Source organism: Myotis daubentonii, chromosome 21 (assembly GCF_963259705.1).
Source record: "Myotis daubentonii chromosome 21, mMyoDau2.1, whole genome shotgun sequence".
Classification (NCBI taxonomy): domain Eukaryota; kingdom Metazoa; phylum Chordata; class Mammalia; order Chiroptera; family Vespertilionidae; genus Myotis; species Myotis daubentonii.
In genome coordinates, this window is record NC_081860.1 from 10,729,210 (window position 1) to 10,749,344 (window position 20,135).

Below are 20,135 nucleotides of genomic sequence, written 5' to 3' on the forward strand. Positions count from 1 at the left end.
TCACAGCACTTGCACAGCCTGACAGGTTCGAACTCACGTGATGGAGAAGCGAAGGGCAGTGACTATGGGCCAGGCGCTGAGCGTCGGACCTGAAATCCACCATCTGATTTCAAGTCATTTTAGCCTCGGAGCCGGGGGAGGCAGGCGGTGTGCGCTATTTCACAGATCGGGATGAGGAAGGTGAAGGGATTTTTCATGAAACCAGTATGTGGCGTTTGGGGTGGGGAGGAGGATGGGAGGTAGGTGACCATTCCGGTCTTCGGCACAGCCCTGGCAGGCAAGTGCGCATGCGTGAGTGTGTCTCGGGTGTAAAATAAAGCTTGTGGTGCACATGGGCAGGACACGTGCTTCTGCGTGTCGACCACATGTTCCTGCTGGGACAGCTGGATGCTGGTGCTGGATGGGCCAGTGTTGCTGTTTTTTTAAAATATGTTTTGATTGATTTCAGGGAGGAAGGGAGAGGGGGAGAGAGCTAGAAACATCAGTGATGAGAGAGAATCATGGATCGGCTCCCACATTGGGGTCTGAGCCCGCCATCCGGGCATGTGCCCTGACCGAGTGACCTCCTGGTTCAGAGGTCGACGCTCCGCCACTGCGCCACGCCGGCCGGGTGGGCCAGTGTTTTAAGGAGGGGCAGCTAAGCCGATCCCACTCAAGGACATACCAGGGTCACACCATGAACCCGGCTGGGGTGCAGAGGAAGGGGAGCATCAGCTAGTCAGTACCAGCATCGTGGGGAGGTGTCCCGCCACCCGGGAGCAAGTGTGTGACCCAGGGGAGGAGGGGGGTGGGGATGCGTAAGAAGTTGCCGTCACGCGCTGGCCGGTGTGGTACAGCGGGTTGAGCGTCATCCCATGCACTGAAAGGTCGCCGGTTCAATTCCTCGTCAGTGAAAGATCAGACAGAGGCCGGAAACCAGGACTACAGGCTTTATTAGAGGAGCAGGACCTGCCGGGCTGTCTGGCAAGGGGAGGACAGCAGCGGGTGCTGGGGCGGGAACGCCTTTTGAGGGGCGGAATGGGAAGGGGTGGGGGGCTGCGTGTACTCGGCGCACACTGATTGGTGGCTTACTGCATGGTCCATATAGGACAAGGGCTTAGGGGATTTGGCAGGTGTGGATTGGTGGTCCAATGTGTAGTCCATATAAGGTACATGGTTAGTCACTCAGGTATTTCCAGGCTGCAGGTTACGTCATACTCCGCCCACCAGTTGGCGGGGCGGGTTGGGGGGGGGGGGGATGTGGGGAGGATCTATCAGTCCGGGCACAAGTTTCAGACTCAATCCCTGGTCAGGGTGTGTGCAGCAGGCAACCAATAGATGTTCCTCTCTCATATTGATGTTTCTCTCTCTCTCTCTCTCTCACCCTCTCCCTTTCCTTCTTCCTCTCCCTCTCTCTCTCAAAATCAGTAAGAACATATATCTATTTTTTTAAATCCCGCTTGCTATAGCCAGTTTGCTCAGTGGATAGAGCATCAGCCTGTGGACTGACGGGTCCCAGGTTTGATTCTGATCAAGGAAACATGCCCGGGTTGTGGGCTCGATCCCAGTGGGGGGTGTGCAGGAGGCAGCCGATGGGTGATTCTCTCTCATCGTTGAAGTTTCTCTCTCTCTCCCTCTCCCTTCCTCTCTGACATCAATAAAAATATATTTAAAAAACCAAACAAAAAACCTGCTTGCGGTCTGTGGGCGGATTATCATGGAGACGGGACTCCTGAACCCCTGCAGTTCTCAAAGGCACCACACGGTGTCCTCAGAGAGGCAGGCGTGGCCTTCAGCTGCGGGCGCCCTCTATCCAGTTTTCCTGGGAAGGCGGTTTCTTAGAGAAGAGAAAGGTGCCCGTCTGCCCCTCTCCTGTGCCCCCCGGGTTCCTGGGCCAGAGGCGAGGGGCAGCGTGGCCCGGTCCCCGCCGGCCACCTCACCTGGCTCCTCTCCCTCTCCCGTCTGTGTGAGCTCAGGCAGTCACTCCCCCGCTCGAGCCCCAGCCTCTCCAGGGCGGTTCCATGCCGTTATGAGGCAGCACCGAGTGGGAAGAGAAAGGGGTGGAGAAGAGGGGGGCCACACCGCAGCTGGGGCGGGAGTGGCCGTCCGTCGGGCAGGGGTCCTCACAGGCCTGGGCCCTGCTTGGTCGGGCCTGGGTGGGAGCAGAGGGCTACACCCCACACCACCCTGGAAGCTGGAAACAATATCGCCGTTTATTTGGGTGACACAGCGGCCTGCCCGCCCGAGGGCTCTGACAGTCGGCATCGTGACTGAAACCCCCCAAACAGTCCCTCTCCCCCTGCTGGCTCTGCGGGGGCCCAGGCCCCAAGTCCAGGCCCCTGGGCCCTTCGTCTCTTCACCTCGGGGCGTGGCCTGGTCACTTCCTGATGCTCTCTCTCTGCAGAAACAGCGAGTACCTCCGCAGCCGGGTCCAATGCTCCTTCTCCTTCACCTTGTTCTCCAGCTTCTGACACCTGGGGGTGGAGATGAGAAGGGCGTGCTTGGTGCCGCGCCCCCAACCGGCCCGGGTCCCAGGGCGGGCCTGACCACCCTGTGCCAGCATCAGGAACGCTCCGGACTCGGCCTGGTGCACGGAGGGCACCCGAAACGCCTTTTAAAAAATCCCTATTTTTACTGATTTCAGAGAGGAAGGGAGGAGAGAGGTAGGAACATCAATGATGAGAAAGAAGCGTTGATCGGCTGCCTCCTGCACGCCCCACACTGGAGATCGAGCCTGCAACCTGGGCATGTGCCCTGACCAGGAATCGAACCGTGACCTCCTGGGTCATAGGTCGATGCTCAACCACTGAGCCACGCCGGCCGGGCAAACCGGACACAGACACACTTTTGGGGGAATGAGGGTGACATGGCAGAGCGTGAGGTGGACAGTGGCCGGTGGCACAGGGAACTCAGGAACTGAGGTCTGTGAGCGCGGACCGCGTTGCACACACCGGGGTGCCAGCGCGCCGTTTCATAAGCGTTTCTTGAGCATCTGCCAGTGGCAGGCACTGGTGCAAGTGTCGGGCTGGCCAGAGTGACCACACAGCACGTCCCTGTCCCCAGGGAGTGGGGGCGACAGAGTGAGAGAGCACTGTGACAGGAGGCATCTGAGCGCCACAGAGGTCACGCACGCGCAGAGAGGAGGCAGGGAGCAGCGCGTGGGGTGCTCTCAGGAGATGACGGGTCTGAGTAGGGGTTTTCAAAAAGTAACGGTGGATTGGTTTTGTTTTCAGTTTTTTAAAATATATTTTTTTGATTTCAGAGAGGAAGGGAGAGGGAGAGAGAGAGAAACATCAACGATGAGAGAGAATCATGGATCGGCTGCCTCCTGCACACCCCACATTGGGGATCGAGCCCGCAACCCGGGCATGTGCCCTGACCGGGAATCGAATGTGGGACCCTTCCGTCCTCAGGCCGAAGCTCTATCCACTGAGCCGAACCGGCCAGGGCTTTAGTGTTTTGTTTTAATAACAAACGAGTGCACGTTCACGTTCATTTCCAGTGCACGGGACGCCTGCAGTGCCTTGCAAAGCCTTGGACCTCCAGGAGCCTGCCTGACTGCACGGTGGGGGCTGTGTCTGTAGGGGATTTTCCAGGGAGTCGGGAGTCGTCCCTTTGTTTCTCAAGGAAGGCAAAGGAAAGTTAGGCTGGGCGCACCCTTTCCTCCCCAAGGATATTAACAAAGGGGGTTGGCACACCATCCCTCCCCCTCCTCCTCCAGCCTCGAGGGAAATGTCACCCGGTGTCCACACAGGGCCTGCCCAGCCCCTCGCCAGGGGACCCCTGTGCCCTGTGAGCCCCGGGTCTGTGGGGTCACCCAGAAGCCCACTTACGGCAGGAAGATGGGTGGGCGGAACCTGGACCGAGCTTGGCCTGTATCCTGTAACCCACGGGGATTAAAGGGAGAGGGACAGACTGTTTCTGTCTGCTTCCTGGTGTCCAGAAATTGCTGTGGTCAAATGTTTGGCCCAGTCAGAGATGGCAGACACTAGAACAGACGGGGAGGGGAACCAGATGGAAATGGTGCCCCTGAGGCCCCGGCTGGATGGGGCAGAGGCCAGGCGGGGCGCAGCGGGAGGGGGTGGGCGCCCTTGGCAGCACCGGCCCCCTTTCAGGGCCCTGAAGGCGGACTTCGGTTCACGCTGCTGCTTGCGAAAGCCCCAGGGCGGATTTTGTAAAAGCAATTTGGACAGACCAGGACAGGCCTGAAACTTTGACTCTGTTGCCTCACCAACCCATTGCCTTCAAGTTTCACCTAGATTCAGGGCCAATGGAAACTTCCAGACACCAGCTATAAATAGAAAAAAAAAATAAGATGGGATCAAAGCCTTTAGATGTACATGGATGTGTGTGGTAAACGGCGAGAGTAACGTGTTAACGACAGGCCTAGGCTGTGAGTATGCGGGTGTTCGCGGACATTTTTTTCAAAGCGGCTGTGTGTTTGAAAGTCTTCGTGATAAAATGGGGTGGGAAAGCCCTAACCGGTTTGGCTCAGTGGATAGTGTTGGCCTGCGGATTCAAGGGTCCCAGGTTTGATTCCGGTCAAGGGCAGGTACCCTGGTTGCAGGCACATCCCCAGTGGGGAGTGTGCAGGAGGCAGCTGATCCATGTTTCTCTCTCATCGATGTTTCTAACTCTATCCCTCTCCCTTCCTCTCTGTAAAAAATCAATAAAATATATATTTAAAAAAATGGGGTGGGAAAGCCCCCGACATCTAACTCCGAGCAAACAGAACAGGAAAGCCTTCTTTACGTCGTGGTGTTACCCAATGGATCGCTGGGACCCAGGTCACAAAATGGGTGTGACTGGGACCCCGTGATTAGGTCCACGGAAAGGTTCCTTCCAGCAGGGTTGCCACACCACACAGTGCACCCCCTCCCAGCTCCTGCCGGGTCCCTGGACCCGGGAGCACTCCCCTAAGTTCCCACTGCGTGGCTAGCCCCAAGCCATGCCCCTGGCCCCCAGGGCCCCCGCTGCCCGCCCTTTTCCCTGCAGAATGTTCTGGGAGGCCGGCTCCTCCACCCACTCAGCACTGTGGGGCATTGGGGGGGGTGGGGTGTCCAACCTCCATGTGAGAGGCAGACAAGCACTCTGGGTAAATCTTTAATCGGGAAACGTCGCTGTCCCTCTCTTCACTGTCCTCCTTGCCCAGGACCCTTTGGCCGTATTCCTCTCCGGATGAGCCCCATGCTTCCCTCCAGGAGATACTGAAAGCCACCGAAGCTACCCACCGCAGCCCAGGGAGGAGCAGTGGTCAGGGAGGAGGCGCTGCGGCGCCCCCCGGTGGTGATGTGTAGAATTTCCCTGGCGTGAACTTGGATTAACGTCGTCATCATCATCGGCATGTATCTACTGTTTATTGAGCGACCACTCTGTGCCTAGTGCTCTGCATGTATTTTTAAGAATATATTTTTATTGCCCTGGCCGGTTTGGCTCAGTGGATAGAGCGTCGGCCTGCGGACTGAAAGATCCCAGGTTCGATTCCGGTCAAGGGCATGTACCTTGGTTGCGGGCACATCCCCAGTGTGGGGTGTGCAGGAGGCAGCTGATCGATGTTTCTCTCTCATTGATGTTTCTAACTCTCTATTCCTCTCCCTTCCTCTCTGTAAAAAATCAATAAAATATATTTAAAATATATATATTTTTTTATTGACTTCAGAGAGGAAGGGAGAGGGAGAGATAGAAACATCGATGATGAGAGAGAATCACTGATTGCAAACCAACTCCACTGTTCCCGCCCAGGCCAGGCCCGGGGCAGGGGTGGGGAGAGCCGGGGAGCAGGGGTGGGGAGGCCCGGGGCAGGGGTGGGGAGAGCCGGGGAGCAGGGGTGGGGAGAGCCAGGGAGCAGGGGTGGGGAGAGCCGGGAGCTACCTCTTCTGGAAGATGCCCTCGCATCTCCTCTCCAGGGACAACGCCTGGGGGAAGCCCGCGGCGTCCAAGTCCGCTTGGGGAATGCAGCAGCTGTTTGACATGTTCTCCAGGAGTGAGCAGGCGTCGAAACTGAAGTAGAAGACAGAACTCGGGGTGTCACTGTCCCCAATCGGATGGTCTCCTGAGATGAGACGAGAGTGCGCGTTTGTGTCAGCTTCACCTTCTCCGTGTCTCTGTGGCCCGGGTGGGGCCGGGTCACTGGGGCTGAGCCGGAGGACCCACTTGGTCTGGAGGAGCAGGGGTCCAGAGAGAAGGCCTGCCTGGCATCTCTCCTGAGTGTCTGGTGAGGACTCTGGGGCTGTGTGGGCGGGGGGGGGGAGGACGAAGAGTGGGGAGCAGCCCAGCCGGTATGGCTCAGTGGTTGGGCATCGACCTATGAACCAGGAGGTCACGGTTCAATTCCCGGTCAGGGCACATGCCCGGGTTGCAGGCTCGATCCCCAGTAGGGGGCGTGCAGGAGGCAGCCGATGGATGATTTTCTCTCATCATCGATGTTTCTCTCTCTCTCCCTCTCCCTTCCTCTCTGAAAGCAATGAAATTATATATTGAAAAAACAAAAAGAGTGGGGAGCAGATTGGGTGGGGTCGCCCTAGGACTTCGGGAGGGGCCCCTGAGGAAGTCAGGGGAGCAGTCAGCAGGCCCCGGGTCTGGGCAGCGCGCCCTCACGGCCCCCCTCCCCTACCTCGGAGCAGGAAGAACGGGTGTTGCGAAGACACGGCAAACACCGGCTTCCAGGGCACCGCCAGGTGGTAAGGCCTGGGGGGCGCGAAGGCACAGACGACGTGAGGCCGGGCCACGTCCAGCAGGAGCACGGAGCCGTTCCTGCAGAAGGTCAGCACCTGGCGGCAGCGGGATGGGCACGGGGTTCTCTAGGGGGCCCTCGCCCCAGCGTGGGACACGAGACGCCGGGCAGGAAGCGGGAAAACAGAGAACCCATGTGCTCCGGGGCACTTGGCCTCGGACCCAGCTCAGGGCAGCGGCCTGGGGACTCGCCTGCCGTCCCCACGGAGCTGTGAGCTCAGGCACGCGATGGCCGTCAGCAGAGAGGAGGCGGCGTGTGAGCCAGCCGTCGCTGCAGGGGAGCGAGAGGCATGAGGAACCTACCATGCCGGGCAAGGCCGGGACGGGGGCCACGGCGCAGAGAGCCTCCTCCGGGTGCTTGATGGGCCTGTGGGCACCGGATGGACAGACACTCACCCTCTCCTCTCCCAGGCGTGCATCCTGAATAAACTCTTGCAGATAAGCCGCAAGAGAGATGTCGGGGACTCTCACAGCGGCAGAAACTGGGAGCAGTGCAAGTCTCCACCAGTGGGAGAAGCGTCAGTAACTGGTGTGTGCACCGCAGAACACGGCGCAGCGGTGGGAATGAGGCCCGCGGCCGAGAGCGGCCTCCCGGGCACCCTCATGAACATGCAGAGCAAGTGACAGAATAAGTAGCATTGAGATATAAGTGGGAGGATGCTTAGACCGCGGCGCCATTTACACGCTCCCTCCATATGCACAGCTACAGGTGCTGCGTGGGGACACACGCCCAAGGGTGTGGGTGATTCTTAAAGGAAAGCAACGGAATGAATTTAGGAAAGCGCTGTGGTGGATTGAAAAAAAAAAATCAGCCGTGATGTTTGACACCAACTCGTATCAAAAGGTGGACTCTCTCGCCCACCCGGCCGGCGTGGCTCAGTGATTGAGCATCGACCTATGAACCAGGAGGTCACGGTTCGATTATAGGCCAGGGCACATGCCCTAGTTGTGGGCTCGATCCCCAGTAGGGGGCATGCAGGAGGCAGCCAGTGGGTGATTCTCTCTCATCATTGATGCTTCTATCTCTCCCTCCCTCTCTGAAATCAATAAAAAATATATTAAAAAAAAAAAGAAGAGAGAGGGACTGTGGGGAAACTGAGAAAAGGCTATTTTGGCAGAAGCGACCCTCTTCTTGGCCGTGTGGGCTGTGAACGGGGTTGTCTGCCATCGCACCATTCTGTTGGGACCCTGCTGCATACAGACACCCACATACGGAAGACGTGACGTTGAGCAGCTCATCGGGAGAGGGGGGTGGCTGTGGGGCAAGTGGTGGGCTCCGGCCTGGGAGGTGGTCGCTGTTTTGCGACCAGCCCTGGCGGATCCTTGCCCCCGCCCTCCCCTCAGAGCCACCGACCTCTCCACCAGCATGCTGACGGTGGGGCCCTGGGTCCCCACGGCGGTCACCAGGTGGAGGGACGAGTCCGTGCACAGCACCACGCAGGTCGTCTGGGACTTGGCCGGCCCCTCAGGGTACACGTTCCGCCCTTCGTGGATCAAGCTGTGTTTCAGGAAGTGAATGCTTTGGCAGGAACACCCCTCGGGAAGAGCGATGACCCCAAGAGGCAGTCCTGGGGAGAGAAGCCACGCGTGCAGGTCGGAAGGGGGACAAAGGGCCCGGCCGGCGTGGCTCGGTGGTTGAGCGTCGACCTAGGAACCAGGAGGTCGCGGTTCGATTCCTGATCGGGGCACATGCCTGGGTTGCAGGCACCATCCCCAGTGTGGGGTGTGCAGGAGGCAGCCGATCAGTGATTCCTTCTCATCATTGATGTTTCTCTCTCTCTCTCCCTCTCCCTTCCTCTCTGAAATCAATAAAAATATTTTTTTTAAAAGGAGGACAAAGGGATGCAGCCCTGGTGCGGGATTGCAGCCAGCAAGGGCCTGAGGGACGCGAGGACAAAAATCAAGCAGTGAGCGCCCCTTTCAGGGGACGCCTTCGAAGTACCCCTTAGAACAGCGGTTCTCAACCTGTGGGTCGCGACCCCTTTGGCGGTCAAACGACCCTTTCACAGGGGTCGCCTAAGACCATCCTGCATATCAGATATTTACATGACGATTCATCACAGTAGCAACATGACAGTGATGAAGTAGCCACGAAAATAATGTTATGGTTGGGTCACATCATTTTATGAGGAACTGTATTTAAAGGGCCAGAAGGTTGAGAACCACTGCCTTAGAAGACTTTATCAATATCCAGGAAGATGAAAACAAGCTATTGGAAGGGACTGTGAAGTTGTGAGCGTTCTGCCCACCCACAGTAGCTGCTAGCCTGGAACTGATCGCTGTCCAGGTCTCTTAGCTTCAACAGCAAGGAGGTTCCTGCTGTCAGTGGGGGAGCAGAAAGGAAGACTTGCTTGTTCTGGAGCTTGGGGGCGGGTGGAGGGCTAGGGCGTGTGGCGCTGGGAGGTGATGTCTGTTGAATGAATTAGTGAATGAAGGGAAAGCAGGACCAGCCCTCCGAGGGGCCTTTAAGATCAGCAGGAATTCAGAGCTCCTGGAGTCTTGAACCCGGAGATACACCCGGGTGCCGGGCAGAGGTGGGGCTCACCTTCGGCCAGGTCCCACAGCGTGAGCACCCCGTCCTCGCAGGCCAGCACCAGGTAGGAGCCGCAGTCGCTGAGCTGAGACAAGACAATGGGTGCGGCACAAGGCCACACGCCCTCGGGGTCTAAGCAGGAAGGACACACTCACCGGGCTGCCCCCCCAGGCCCCACACCCGCCGTCCCCTCCACCGGCACCACCTGAGACCAGGCTAGCCTGCCCGTCTGGGACGAGGGCTGGTGTGGACTCCCATCTCGCCCCCCGTCCGTGCAGCGCTAGCTCCTTGCTCGGAATGACAGAACACGTCACACGCCTGTCAGACTGCAGCTCATGATCGGTGAGCGCAGACGCTGTGGGAAGCGCTTTCACGCATGGCTCCGTTGAGTTCCCACAGGGTCCTATGGGTGGGTCCTGCTCGCTCCCATTTTCAGATGAGGAGACTGAGGCAGCGGTCACCTAGGCAGTCGGCAGCGAAGCCCAGGTTAGAGGCCAGGCTGCTTTTCTGAAGGCTGAAAGGTACTTGGGAAGGATAACTCTAAAATACAGCATAAGCCGTAACCGGTTTGGCTCAGTGGATAGAGCGTCGACCTGCGGACTGAAGGGTCCCGGGTTCGATTCCGGTCAAGGGCATGTACCTTGGTTGTGGGCACATCCCCAGTGGGAGGTTGCAGGAAGCAGCTGATCGATGTTTCTCTCTCATCGATGTTTCTGGCTCTCTATCTCTCTCCCTTCCTCTCTGTAAAAAATTAATAAAATATATTTTTAAAAAATACAGCATAAGTGTTCGGCTCAAGGAAATACCACAGAGTGAACTTACTCGTGTAGCCGGTCCCCGTAAATTTGTAAAAACCAAACAAATGTATTTCCTAAGGGCCTGTTGATGCCAAAGAGCTTTCACATGCAGAAACTCTGCGTTTTGCTGCTCACAGCCAGTGTGAGCAGGAGGAAGGATGGTCATTAACCAGCTCTGTGTTTCGAAGGAGAAATCGGGGGATTGGGGCGTCAGGTGACTGGCCTGAGACTGCACAGTTCGCAGGCACTTGGGCCGGGCCGGGCTCGGGCCCTGGCCCTCTGAGGTCAAGGCCACCTTCTCCTGACCTTCGCTGCCCAGGGGCCCTGGGGACCTGACTGGGCTTTGTCCCTGATGACCTGTCGTCTTTAAGAAGTGGGACAGGCCCGGCCGGCGTGGCTCAGGGGTTGAGCATCGACCTGTGAACCACGAGGTCACGGTTCGATTCCCGGCCAGGGCACATGCCTCGGTTGTGGACTCGATCCCCAGTGTGGGGCATGCAGGAGGCAGCCGGTCAATGATTTTCTCTGATCACTGATGTTTCTATCTCTCTCTCCCTCTCCCTTCCTCTCTGAAATCAATTTAAAAAAATATATTTTTTAAAAAGAAGCAGGACAGTTCTGAGACAGAGCCTCAGGCCACACCACCGCCCCCACGTCCCCTACATCCCCCACGTCTGCCCGCACAGCTGTGGTCCCTGAAGCCACACTATGTGCCAGCCACGTGCTCTCGGCTAAGCTGGAGCAGGACGTGTTCCCAGGGCCCCGAGCTCAGGCAGCCAAGTACCAACTCTGTCCTTCAGGTTGCGGTTGAGTGAATAGAGGAAGAAGTTGTGCCGGCCCGTCCAGTGCACGCCGAGGACACTGGCCACCCCTGGGGAAGGAGAGGAGGGGGCGTCAGTAAGGAGCCGGGGTGGCCTTTGCCCAAGGGGAAGTCGTTTTGAAATGAAAAATGGTTTGTTCATCCAGGCTGGTGTGGCTTTGTGTTTGAGCGTCGACCTATGAACCAGGAGGTCACAGATTCCTGGTCAGGGCACGTGCCCGGATTGCAGGCTCCATCCCCAGTGTGGGGCGTGCAGGAGGCAGCCGATCCATGCTTCTCTCTCCTCATTGATGTTTCTCTCTCTCTCTCCCTCTCCCTTCCTCTCTGAAACCAATAAAAAAACATATTTAAAAAGTAGTTTGTTCCAATGGGCGGCACCCACCACAAGGGTGAGCGTCCTGGAGAGCAGGGGCGGGGCACCCCGTAGGGCTGCTCCTGGGCCAGCTCCCCTTCCTGGGAGGGACAGTGGCCGCAGCTGCCCTCAGCTGCTCCCACAGCTTCTAGATCATTCATGTCCATCTGGCTGTCAGTGTTTTACTTATATTTTTAAAAATATATTTTTATTGATTTCAGAGAGGAAGGGAGAGGGAGATGGAAACTTCAATGATGAGAGAGAATCATTGATCAGCTGCCTCCCGCAGGCCCCCTACTGGGGATCGAACCCGCAACCCGGGCATGTGCCCTGCCCGGGAATGGAACCGAGACCGCCTGGCTCCTAGGTCGACGCTCAACCACTGAGCCACGTGGGCTGGGCTGGCTGTCAGCTTTTAAATCATTTCCTGTACGAAGTGAATTCATATCCAGAACAGCCTGGCTCCCTCCCCTGAGGCAGGTCACTCCCGGAAGACAGTGCCAGCCCCATTCTCAGGGCCTCTGGGCTGCAGCCCAGCCAGGAGCAGTGCGGCCACAGCCGGCTTCCACCTGGTCCCCTCCCCCCACGCAGGGTGTGCTGTGGGGACCCCTCTTGCGGGGGGGGGGCTTGCTGAGGCATTGCCCAAGGTGACTGGCCACGTGCCCAGGGCAGCCACTCCTTCATGGTCACTTACCTGGGGGGCTCTTGACCTCTGCTGGCATCACAGTTAGGCAGCTATGGAAAAGGAAGTGGAACGTGGCCATACTGGAGAGAGAGAGAGAGACTCATCAGAGCCATGGCAGACTCCTTGGCAAGGAGCAAGGCTGGTAGTCTCGGTACCAGGACCAGAAATGGGGTCCAGAGCCCCGAGGCACATGGCATTCTGGGTGCAGGTCCTGGTGGGTGCAGGGGGCGGGGCTGCGGGAGCGTCTCCCAGGCGGGACCAGCGCCCAGCCCTGGGCAGCGCCCTCTCTGACCCGGGAAGACCCCTTCAGGACCAGGCTTGGGCCATGTGCCCGAATGCCCTCTTATCCTGGGGGCGGTGCAGCCATGCTGTGCCGAAAAATTGGCTCTGTTTTTTAAAGCCCCGATTCCTGATTTATAGGGCTGTGGCTTTCTGTGGTGTAAACACTCTCGCGATGGACAGTAACCAGCGGTTTAACAGCTGCCTGCAGGTTCCTAAACGTCTCGCCAGGCGGCGGTCCCCTGAGCCTTGCTCATTCCAGCCCAGGGTGCAGGGGGGTGCCGTGGGGGCCCAGCCCCAGGGCTGTGTCCTGACGGAGCAAACTCAAGGCCCAGTGAGAGCAAGATGAGAGCGTTCATGCCCAGGGGGTGAGCATCGACCTCTGAACCAGGAGGTCACGGTTCGGTTCCCAGGCAGGGCACACGCCCGGGTGGTGGGCTCCGTCCCCAGTAGACACTTCCCTGGCTGGGCTCTGCTTTTACCGTCAGGACACGGGGCGAGTGGGGCCCGCTGGAAATGGCGACAGATGTTAACGGTAGTGACTTACAGCCCTACATCTAGGGTCTTCCGCGTTGTCTAGATAACTAGGACAAAATGCTGAGAGATGGTATCATACCTAAAGTAGTATAATAAGCTGTTTGCCATCTCCATAGCTACAATCTACTCCTTCTTGAAATCCATGTTCTCAGCCTTTGTCTTGTTTAAAAAAATCTCAAAAAGATATGACTTCTCGCCCAGCCAGCGTGGCTCAGTGGGTGAGCATCGACCTATGAGCCAGGAAGTCATGGTTTGATTCCCAGTCAGGGGACATGCCTGGGTTGCGGGTTCGATCCCCAATAGAGGGCATGCAGGAAGCAGCCGATCGATGATTCTCTCTCATCATTGATGTTTCTATCTCTCTCTCCTGTTCCCTTTCTCGCTGAAATCAATAAAATATATATATATTAGAGGCCTGGTGCACAAAAATTTGTTCACTCGGGGGGATCCCTCAGCCTGGCCTGTGCCCTCTTGCAGTCTGGAACCCCTCGGGGGATGTCCACCTGCTGGCTTAGGTCCACTCCCTGGGGAATCGGGCCTCAGACATCCCTCTGGCAGCCCGGGAGCCCTCGGGAGATGTCCACTTGCCAGCGGGGAGCAGGCCTAAGCTGCAGTCAGACATCCTTAGTGCTGCTGAGAAGGCGGGAGAGGCTCCCACCACCACCGCTGTACTGGCAGCCGTCAGCCTGGCTTGTGGCTGAGCAGCGCTCCCCCTGTGGGAGCACCCTGACCACCAGGGGGCAGCTCCTGCATTGAGCGTCTGCCCCCTGGTGGTCAGTGTGTATCATAGTGACCAGTCATTCCCAGTTGTTCTGCTGTTAGGGTCAGTTTGCATATTACCCTTTTATTATATAGGATGACTTCTCGAACGATCTGCTGGAGTTCCCAGGAAGCTGCCCCAAACCAGAAGCTTTTAGACCCCGGATTGAGTCAGGTCCTTGGGGAGAAGCCCTGGGGGCCGGGGCGCAGGGCGAGGGCTCACCTGAGCGGCTCCTCCTCCCACTCCCCGTCCAGGTACTTCCTGTAGGTGGCGTTGAAGACGGCCGTGTGCTGCTCCCACTGACTGTCCTTGATGATGTGGTTCTGGCCGGAGCCCAGCCCGTAGCAGCCCTCCATCTTTGCAAACACTTCCAGGGGGCTCTTAAATAGGCTGCCTGCGTGCGACACAGTGCAGAGTCGGCCAGACCGTCCGGCTCCCGCTTCCTGAGGCTCCCCCCCTTCCCCCACGCTTCCCAGCTCCCTGCAGAATCCCGCCTCCTCAGAAACCCAGTCCCGCCTGCAACCCTCCGTCCGTCCGTCCGTCCGTCCATCCGTCCATCTGTCCGTGAGCCCAGGGAGCACGGGCCACGAGCTGCTGCTCTTTCTGCTTCCGCGTCTCCCTCCCACCGCAGGTCCTCACCCCGGGTTACCGCATCTCCAGGGGGTGTTCCCCACGTCACCAGAGACCTGAGGGCACGGTCGCTGCCCCACCAGCGCAGCAGGCAGTCCTGTCTCTTCCTGTGTTTAGTTTCCTGCAACTACCTTCCTTTTCAAGGCTGCCTCCTTCCGTCAGTCACTGTCTCCATCACTCCCCTTCCCATAACCTTTCGTTTCCTGCCTGTCATCTGTCCCTAAGCCCCCAGGAAAACCGGGCGATTTCGTTTCTGGGTCCGCACCCCAACTGTCAGAACTCGGGACTCTTTGGCACGTGCCCAGGCCCCTCAAGTTGCCTGCCAGGTCCCACAGTGGCCCGGATGCCCCTCCCCAGGGCAGCCACTGGTATCAGTGTGCGGTGTAGCTCTCTACAGCAGGCTCCTCGTTGATAAACTCACGGTAGCATATTCCATCCATGGATGCTCTAACCGGTTCGTTATACATCGTTTCACTTCCATGTGCAGAACCTACTGCTGACTGTACTGATGAATGAACTAACATGGGGTGTAGCAATGAATGAACTCCAGCACTAGCCGGTTTGGCCCAGTGGATAGAGCGTCGGCCTGTGGACTGAAGGGTCCCGAGTTCAATTCCAGTCAAGGGCACATGCCTGGTTTTCAGGCTGGATCCCCAGTAGGGGATGTGCAGGAGGCGGCCGATCAGTGATTCTCTCTCATCATTGATGTTTCTTTCTCTCCCTCTCCCTTCCTCTCTGAAATCAGTAAAGATATATTTAAAAAACAAACAAACAAAAAAGACATGACAAGTCAATTAATATGTTTGGATTCTGATTCAAACAAACCGAGTTAAAAAAAAAAACCTTAAAAAAATTAAAAAAAAAAAAAAAAGGAATGAATTCCTATCAGCACCAGGAAAGACCTCTCTCTTTCATGGTCTCCCCATTCTGTTAGTTAACAGTATCCCCGTGACATTTATAACGTGTGTCTTTAGGTCCCAGAGTTCATCACTTAAAGAACATTTTCTCTCAGAACTGTACTTGTGATTTAGATATTGCTGTCAATAAATAGAAAAGATGGGAAAGGTGGGAAAAGGCCACAAAAAGAAAAACAGCCCTGACCGGTTTGGCTTAGTGGATAGAGTGTCAGCCTGCGGACTCAAGGGTCCCAGGTTCGATTCCGGTCAAGGGCATGTACCTTGGTTGTGGGCACATCCCCAGTCGGGAGCGTGCAGGAGGCAGCTGGTGGATGTTTCTAACTCTCTGTCCCTCTCCCTTCCTCTCTGTAAAAAATATCAATAAGCCGAAACCGGTTTGGCTCAGTGGATAGAGCGTCGGCCTGCGGACTGAAAGGTCCCGGGTTCGATTCCGGTCAAGGGCATGTACCTGGGTTGTGGGCACTTCCCCAGTGGGGGATGTGCAGGAGGCAGCTGATCGATGTTTCTCTCTCATCGATGTTTCTAACTCTCTATCTCTCTCTCTTCCTCTCTGTAAAAAATCAATAAAATATATTTTTAAAAAAATTAAAAAAAATATCAATAAAATATATTTAAAAAGAAAAACGATGCAAAATCAATGGCCAAAGGAGAGTCTTAGTGGAATCATACTGGCCTGTAATGGGTTTGGGTGGCTTGATCTTCATTACATGGACTGGAATACTCAACTTAAACTCCACCAGACAACAGGTGCTGCCATCCTACGATAAGGAAAAGGCACAGCTAATAAGACCACAGAGGAGGGGAAAAAAAAAACACACCAGAATAATTCCAAAGATGGCAGGCAAAGAGGGAAAAGGAAGAAAAACAGGACAATAGAGAGTAAATAGCAAAGTGGTAGACTTAAACCCACGCCTGGCCATGGCTCAGTGGTTGAGCGTGGACCCATGAACCAGGAGGTCACGGTTCGAGTCCCAGTCGGGGCACGTGCCCGGGGTTGCCGGCTGGATCCACAGAGTGGGGCGTGCAGGAGGCAGCCGATCCGTGAGTCTCTCTCATTGATGTTTCTCTCTCTCTCCCTCTCCGTTCCTCTCTGAAATCAATGCAAATACATTTTTTTAAAAAATACCTGCATTTCTGTATACTGAGAACAAGCTGTTTATATCAGAGTCTGGGAAATTCAGGGGAATGCGGGGCATGAAGGGGTTACATCAGCGCCGAAGGGAAGAGAAATTGCCTGGGAGGCAAGAGGAAAGGGCCCCAGAGCAATGCCTGGGAGTCCTCTGCCCGTTAACGTCTGGTTGGAACCAGAGCGAGTCGGTTTGGGAGACATGGCCAGGGTGCCTGGCCTCCCTCCCACCCCCATTCATCTCCACGCCCCCAGGAGGGTTCATGCAGGATGCAGGGCCAGGGGAGGGAGAGACGCCGCGGTTAAAGGCGGGCTTCCTACCGCTTGGAGCTGTTTGGTTTTTTTCTTTGGGTTCACAGCCAGTTGGGGGTGTTCCACTTCCTTGACCCAAGCCTCCTTGGGCAACTTGTACACGTCCAGCCATGTGTCTCCAGCCCCTGCGTTGGGAAAGCCAGGGACTGTTGGAGCAACGGCAGGCCGGCGCCACGTGTCCTCTGAGGACGGCCTGTCTCCTCGGAACCCCTGACACGGAGGCCGGAGGCCGGCAGACACCCCCGAGCGGCAGGGCCCTCGCTGCGGGGGGCTGGGCTGCTCCCCCGAGGCCACCGCACCTGCACTGCCCCAGCAGTTTCTGTTATTGGTTGGTTGATTGGTTTCAGAGAGGAAGGGAGAGGGAGAGAGAGAAACATCATGAGAGAGAATCATGGATCGGCTGCCTCCTGCACGCCCCCTATTGGGGATCGAGCCCGCAACCCAGGCACGTGCCCTTGACCGGAATCGAACCGTGACCCTTCCGTCCACAGGCCGACGTGCTAACCACTGAGCACACCGGCTAGGGTGAACCCTAGCAGTTTCTAACCAGACTCTGCTGGGCCCGTCCCCAGGTGTTCCCCAGTGGCAAACCCCACGGACATCGTGTCTCCGCGATTCCTCTCGGGGGAGGAAGGTGGCTCGTATGGAACCAGCACCAGGCAGGGCGAGGCCGAGAAGGGGTTACAACTGGGGGTGATGCCCCAAGAGAATCCTTCTGACCAATATTGGGGCAGATGACATCCGGGGGGGGGGGACTTTGTCTTGTCATAGAAATGTGCTCAGCTCTGTACCGAGTACCTGCCCATCGGGGGAGGGGCTGCTTTCTTCTGGGATGGGTTCCCTGGCTAAAGGTTTCCTTCACAAAGTGCTCGTCGCCCTGGCCGGTTTGGCTCAGTGGATAGAGCGAAGGCCTGCGGACTGAAGGGTCCCGGGTTCGGTTCCGGTCAAGGGCACGTACCTAGGTTGCAGGCTCCATCCCTGGCCTTGGTCAGTGTGCGTGCGGGAGGCAACCAATCAACGTGTCTCTCTCACATCGATGTTTCTCTCTCTCTCCTCCCTTCCACTCTCTCTAAAAAGTCAATGGAGCCCTAACCGGTTTGGCTCAGTGGATAGAGCATCGGCCTGCGGACTGGAGGGTCCCAGGTTCGATTCCGGTCAAGGGCATGTACCTTGGTTGCGGGCACATCCCCAGTAGGGGGTGTGCAGGAGGCAGCTGATCAATGTTTCTCTCTCATCGATGTTTCTAACTCTCTATCCCTCTCCCTTTTTCTCTGTAAAAAAATTAATAAAATATATTTTTAAAAAATAAAATAAAAAATCAATGGAAAGATATCCTCAGGTGAGGATTAACAAAAAAGTGATCAACTGGTCACCTTGACTTCAGCGTTTCTCCCAGCCTCCAGTCCTGGGAGAAAATAGTGATCTGTTGCTTTAAGCCACCCAGTGTGGCACTGTTTGGGCCGCCCTAGGAAACTGCTGCAGAATCAGAGTCTCCTTTGATGCATAAAGCGGTGTAAGTACACATTTTTCTCAAGCACGGGACCTGGGAGGGACCTCCGTAGAGGCCCAGCCCTGCCAGTGTGGCTCAGAGGTTGAGCGTTGACCTATGAACCAGGAGGTCACGGTTCAATTCCTGGTCAGGGCACTTGCCGCAGTTGCGGACTCGATTCCCAGTGGGGGGCGTGCAGGAGGCAGCCGATCCATGATTCTCTCTCATCATCATGGATGTTTCTATCCCTCCCTCCCTCTCCCTTCTTCTCTGAAATCAATAAAAATATATTTTTTTAAAATAGAGGCCCAGCCTTAGCCAGTTTGGCTCAGTGGGTAGAGCGTCGGCCTGCAGACTGAAGGGTCCCAGCTTTGATTCCGGCCAAGGGCACAGGCCCAGGTTGCGGGCTCGATCCCCAGTGGGGGGTGTGCAGGAGGCAGCTGATCAGTGATTCTCTCTCATCGTTGATGTTTCTATCTCTCTCTCCCTCTCCTTTCCTCTCCGAAATCAATAAAAATATATAAAAAATAAATTAAATTAATAAAAAATAAAATTGAGGCCCTAACCGGTTTGGCTCAGTGGATTGAGTGTCGGCCTGCGAACTGAAGGGTCCCGGGTTCGATTCCGGTCAAGGGCATGTACCTTGGTTGCGGGCACATCCCCAGTAGGGGGTGTGCAGGAGGCAGCTGATCGATGTTTCTAATTCTCTATCCCTCTCCCTTCCTCTCTGTAAAAAACAATAAAATGTAAAAAAAATAAAAATAAAATAGAGGCCCATAAATCATATATCTAAATATTCAAAAGTTAAAAAAATCAAGCTAACAGTCCATTTGGAAGGGGGAAAAAAAGTCCACCACCATAGTAATAATTGCAAGATTGCTTAAATCGGTGGGCAAAACTTTAAGAAGAAACAGGGTATTTGTAGAGTCTCAAAGTATCTCCCTCAAGTGGTTTTCGATGACTGTGGTGGTTTCAACATTCAGCCAGAAATTATTTGGTTCTGCTGCCTCTCCCCTTCAGTTTGCTCTGGACTTGGTGACTCCCTTCTGACAGAGTTCGGACAGGGCAACACAGTGGCTCAGCCGGGGGTGGGAGGGAGCCTGGCAGATGCCACTTTAACTAAATGTCAAGGTTAACATGGGCAGCAGAGAGTCACGTTGCTGTCACACTGGCCCTGGTTCGATGCAGGGAAAAAAGCCCTTCACCTCTGCATATCTTCCCCCAAATCCTTAACCCCAGTGGAACCACAAGAAACACTCAAACCATGAAACTGAGGGACGTTGCACAAAACATCTGACCGGTGCTCTTCAGAAATGTCAAGGTCACGGAAAACAAGGAGAGACCCAGACACTGTCAGTCAGGAATAGGCCAAGGAGACGTGAGACTGGATGCAATGCGGTTTCCTGACTGACCCTCAGAGCAAAAAAATTAGATTCGTGGGAAAACTGGTGAAATTGCGGGTTCGGGGAGGGGGGGGGGGGAGAATATGTAATTAACAGTATTATACCGCCTGGCCGGTGTGGCTCCGTGGTTGAGCATCTACCTATGAATCAGGAGGTCACGGTTCGATTCCCGGTCAGGGCACATGCCTGGGTTCCAGGCTTGATCCGCAGTGGGAGGCGTGCAGGAGGCAACCGATCCATGATTCTCTCCCATCACTGATGTTTCTATCTCTCTCTCCCTCTCCCTTCCTCTCTGAAATCAATAAAAATTTTTTTTTTTTTAAAAAAAGGAAAAGCAATTCAATGTTACGAAGGACATTACCTTTAAAAAAATCGTATTGTACCCATGTTATTGGCTCCCTAGTAAGTTTGACAAGTGCCTGGGGAAGCTGGGTGGAGGGTACGAGGACCCTGCCCGCCCGTGCAGTTCTGAAGAGTCCTCGCGGGGAAGGGGGATTCCCTAGGAGAGACTGCAGACCCGGGCTTTCCCCACGGCCCCCGTAGTCTTGCCTTGTAGGAGGAAGGCTGCAAAGTCCCCTCCGTGAGAAATGTCCATCTTCAGGCAGATGGTTTGCTTGTTGGTGTCATCCTGAAACGGAGAGAGAGGCTGCTAGAGCCAGGCCGCCCGCTGACCGAGAGGGGCCGCGGGGGCTGGCGTGTTCCCACCGCGTTCACAGAAACCCTTGCAAGCTGGGGGCGCGGAGAGATGCCTCTCTGTGGACACGTGTTTGTATTTCTCTCGGGT

The 20,135-nt window shown here is 56.0% G+C and overlaps 1 protein-coding gene across 1 annotated transcript in view; it reads right to left on the bottom strand.

Annotated features, from left to right (window-relative positions):
- Positions 1-2,225: 2,225 nt before the first annotated feature.
- WDR93 (WD repeat domain 93) overlaps positions 2,226-20,135 on the bottom strand; it is a 25,427-nt gene continuing 7,517 nt past the window's right edge. The window contains exons 6-17 of the mRNA XM_059678283.1: positions 19,901-19,979; positions 16,427-16,584; positions 15,691-15,779; positions 13,697-13,864; positions 11,908-11,978; positions 10,826-10,912; positions 9,257-9,376; positions 8,066-8,279; positions 7,015-7,078; positions 6,593-6,749; positions 5,851-6,031; positions 2,226-2,453 (exon numbers count right to left, since the gene is read on the bottom strand). Coding sequence (XP_059534266.1) covers positions 2,357-2,453; positions 5,851-6,031; positions 6,593-6,749; positions 7,015-7,078; positions 8,066-8,279; positions 9,257-9,376; positions 10,826-10,912; positions 11,908-11,978; positions 13,697-13,864; positions 15,691-15,779; positions 16,427-16,584; positions 19,901-19,979 — 1,485 coding nt within the window. The 3' untranslated portion in view covers positions 2,226-2,356. The remainder of the gene's footprint in view (positions 2,454-5,850; positions 6,032-6,592; positions 6,750-7,014; positions 7,079-8,065; positions 8,280-9,256; positions 9,377-10,825; positions 10,913-11,907; positions 11,979-13,696; positions 13,865-15,690; positions 15,780-16,426; positions 16,585-19,900; positions 19,980-20,135) is intronic.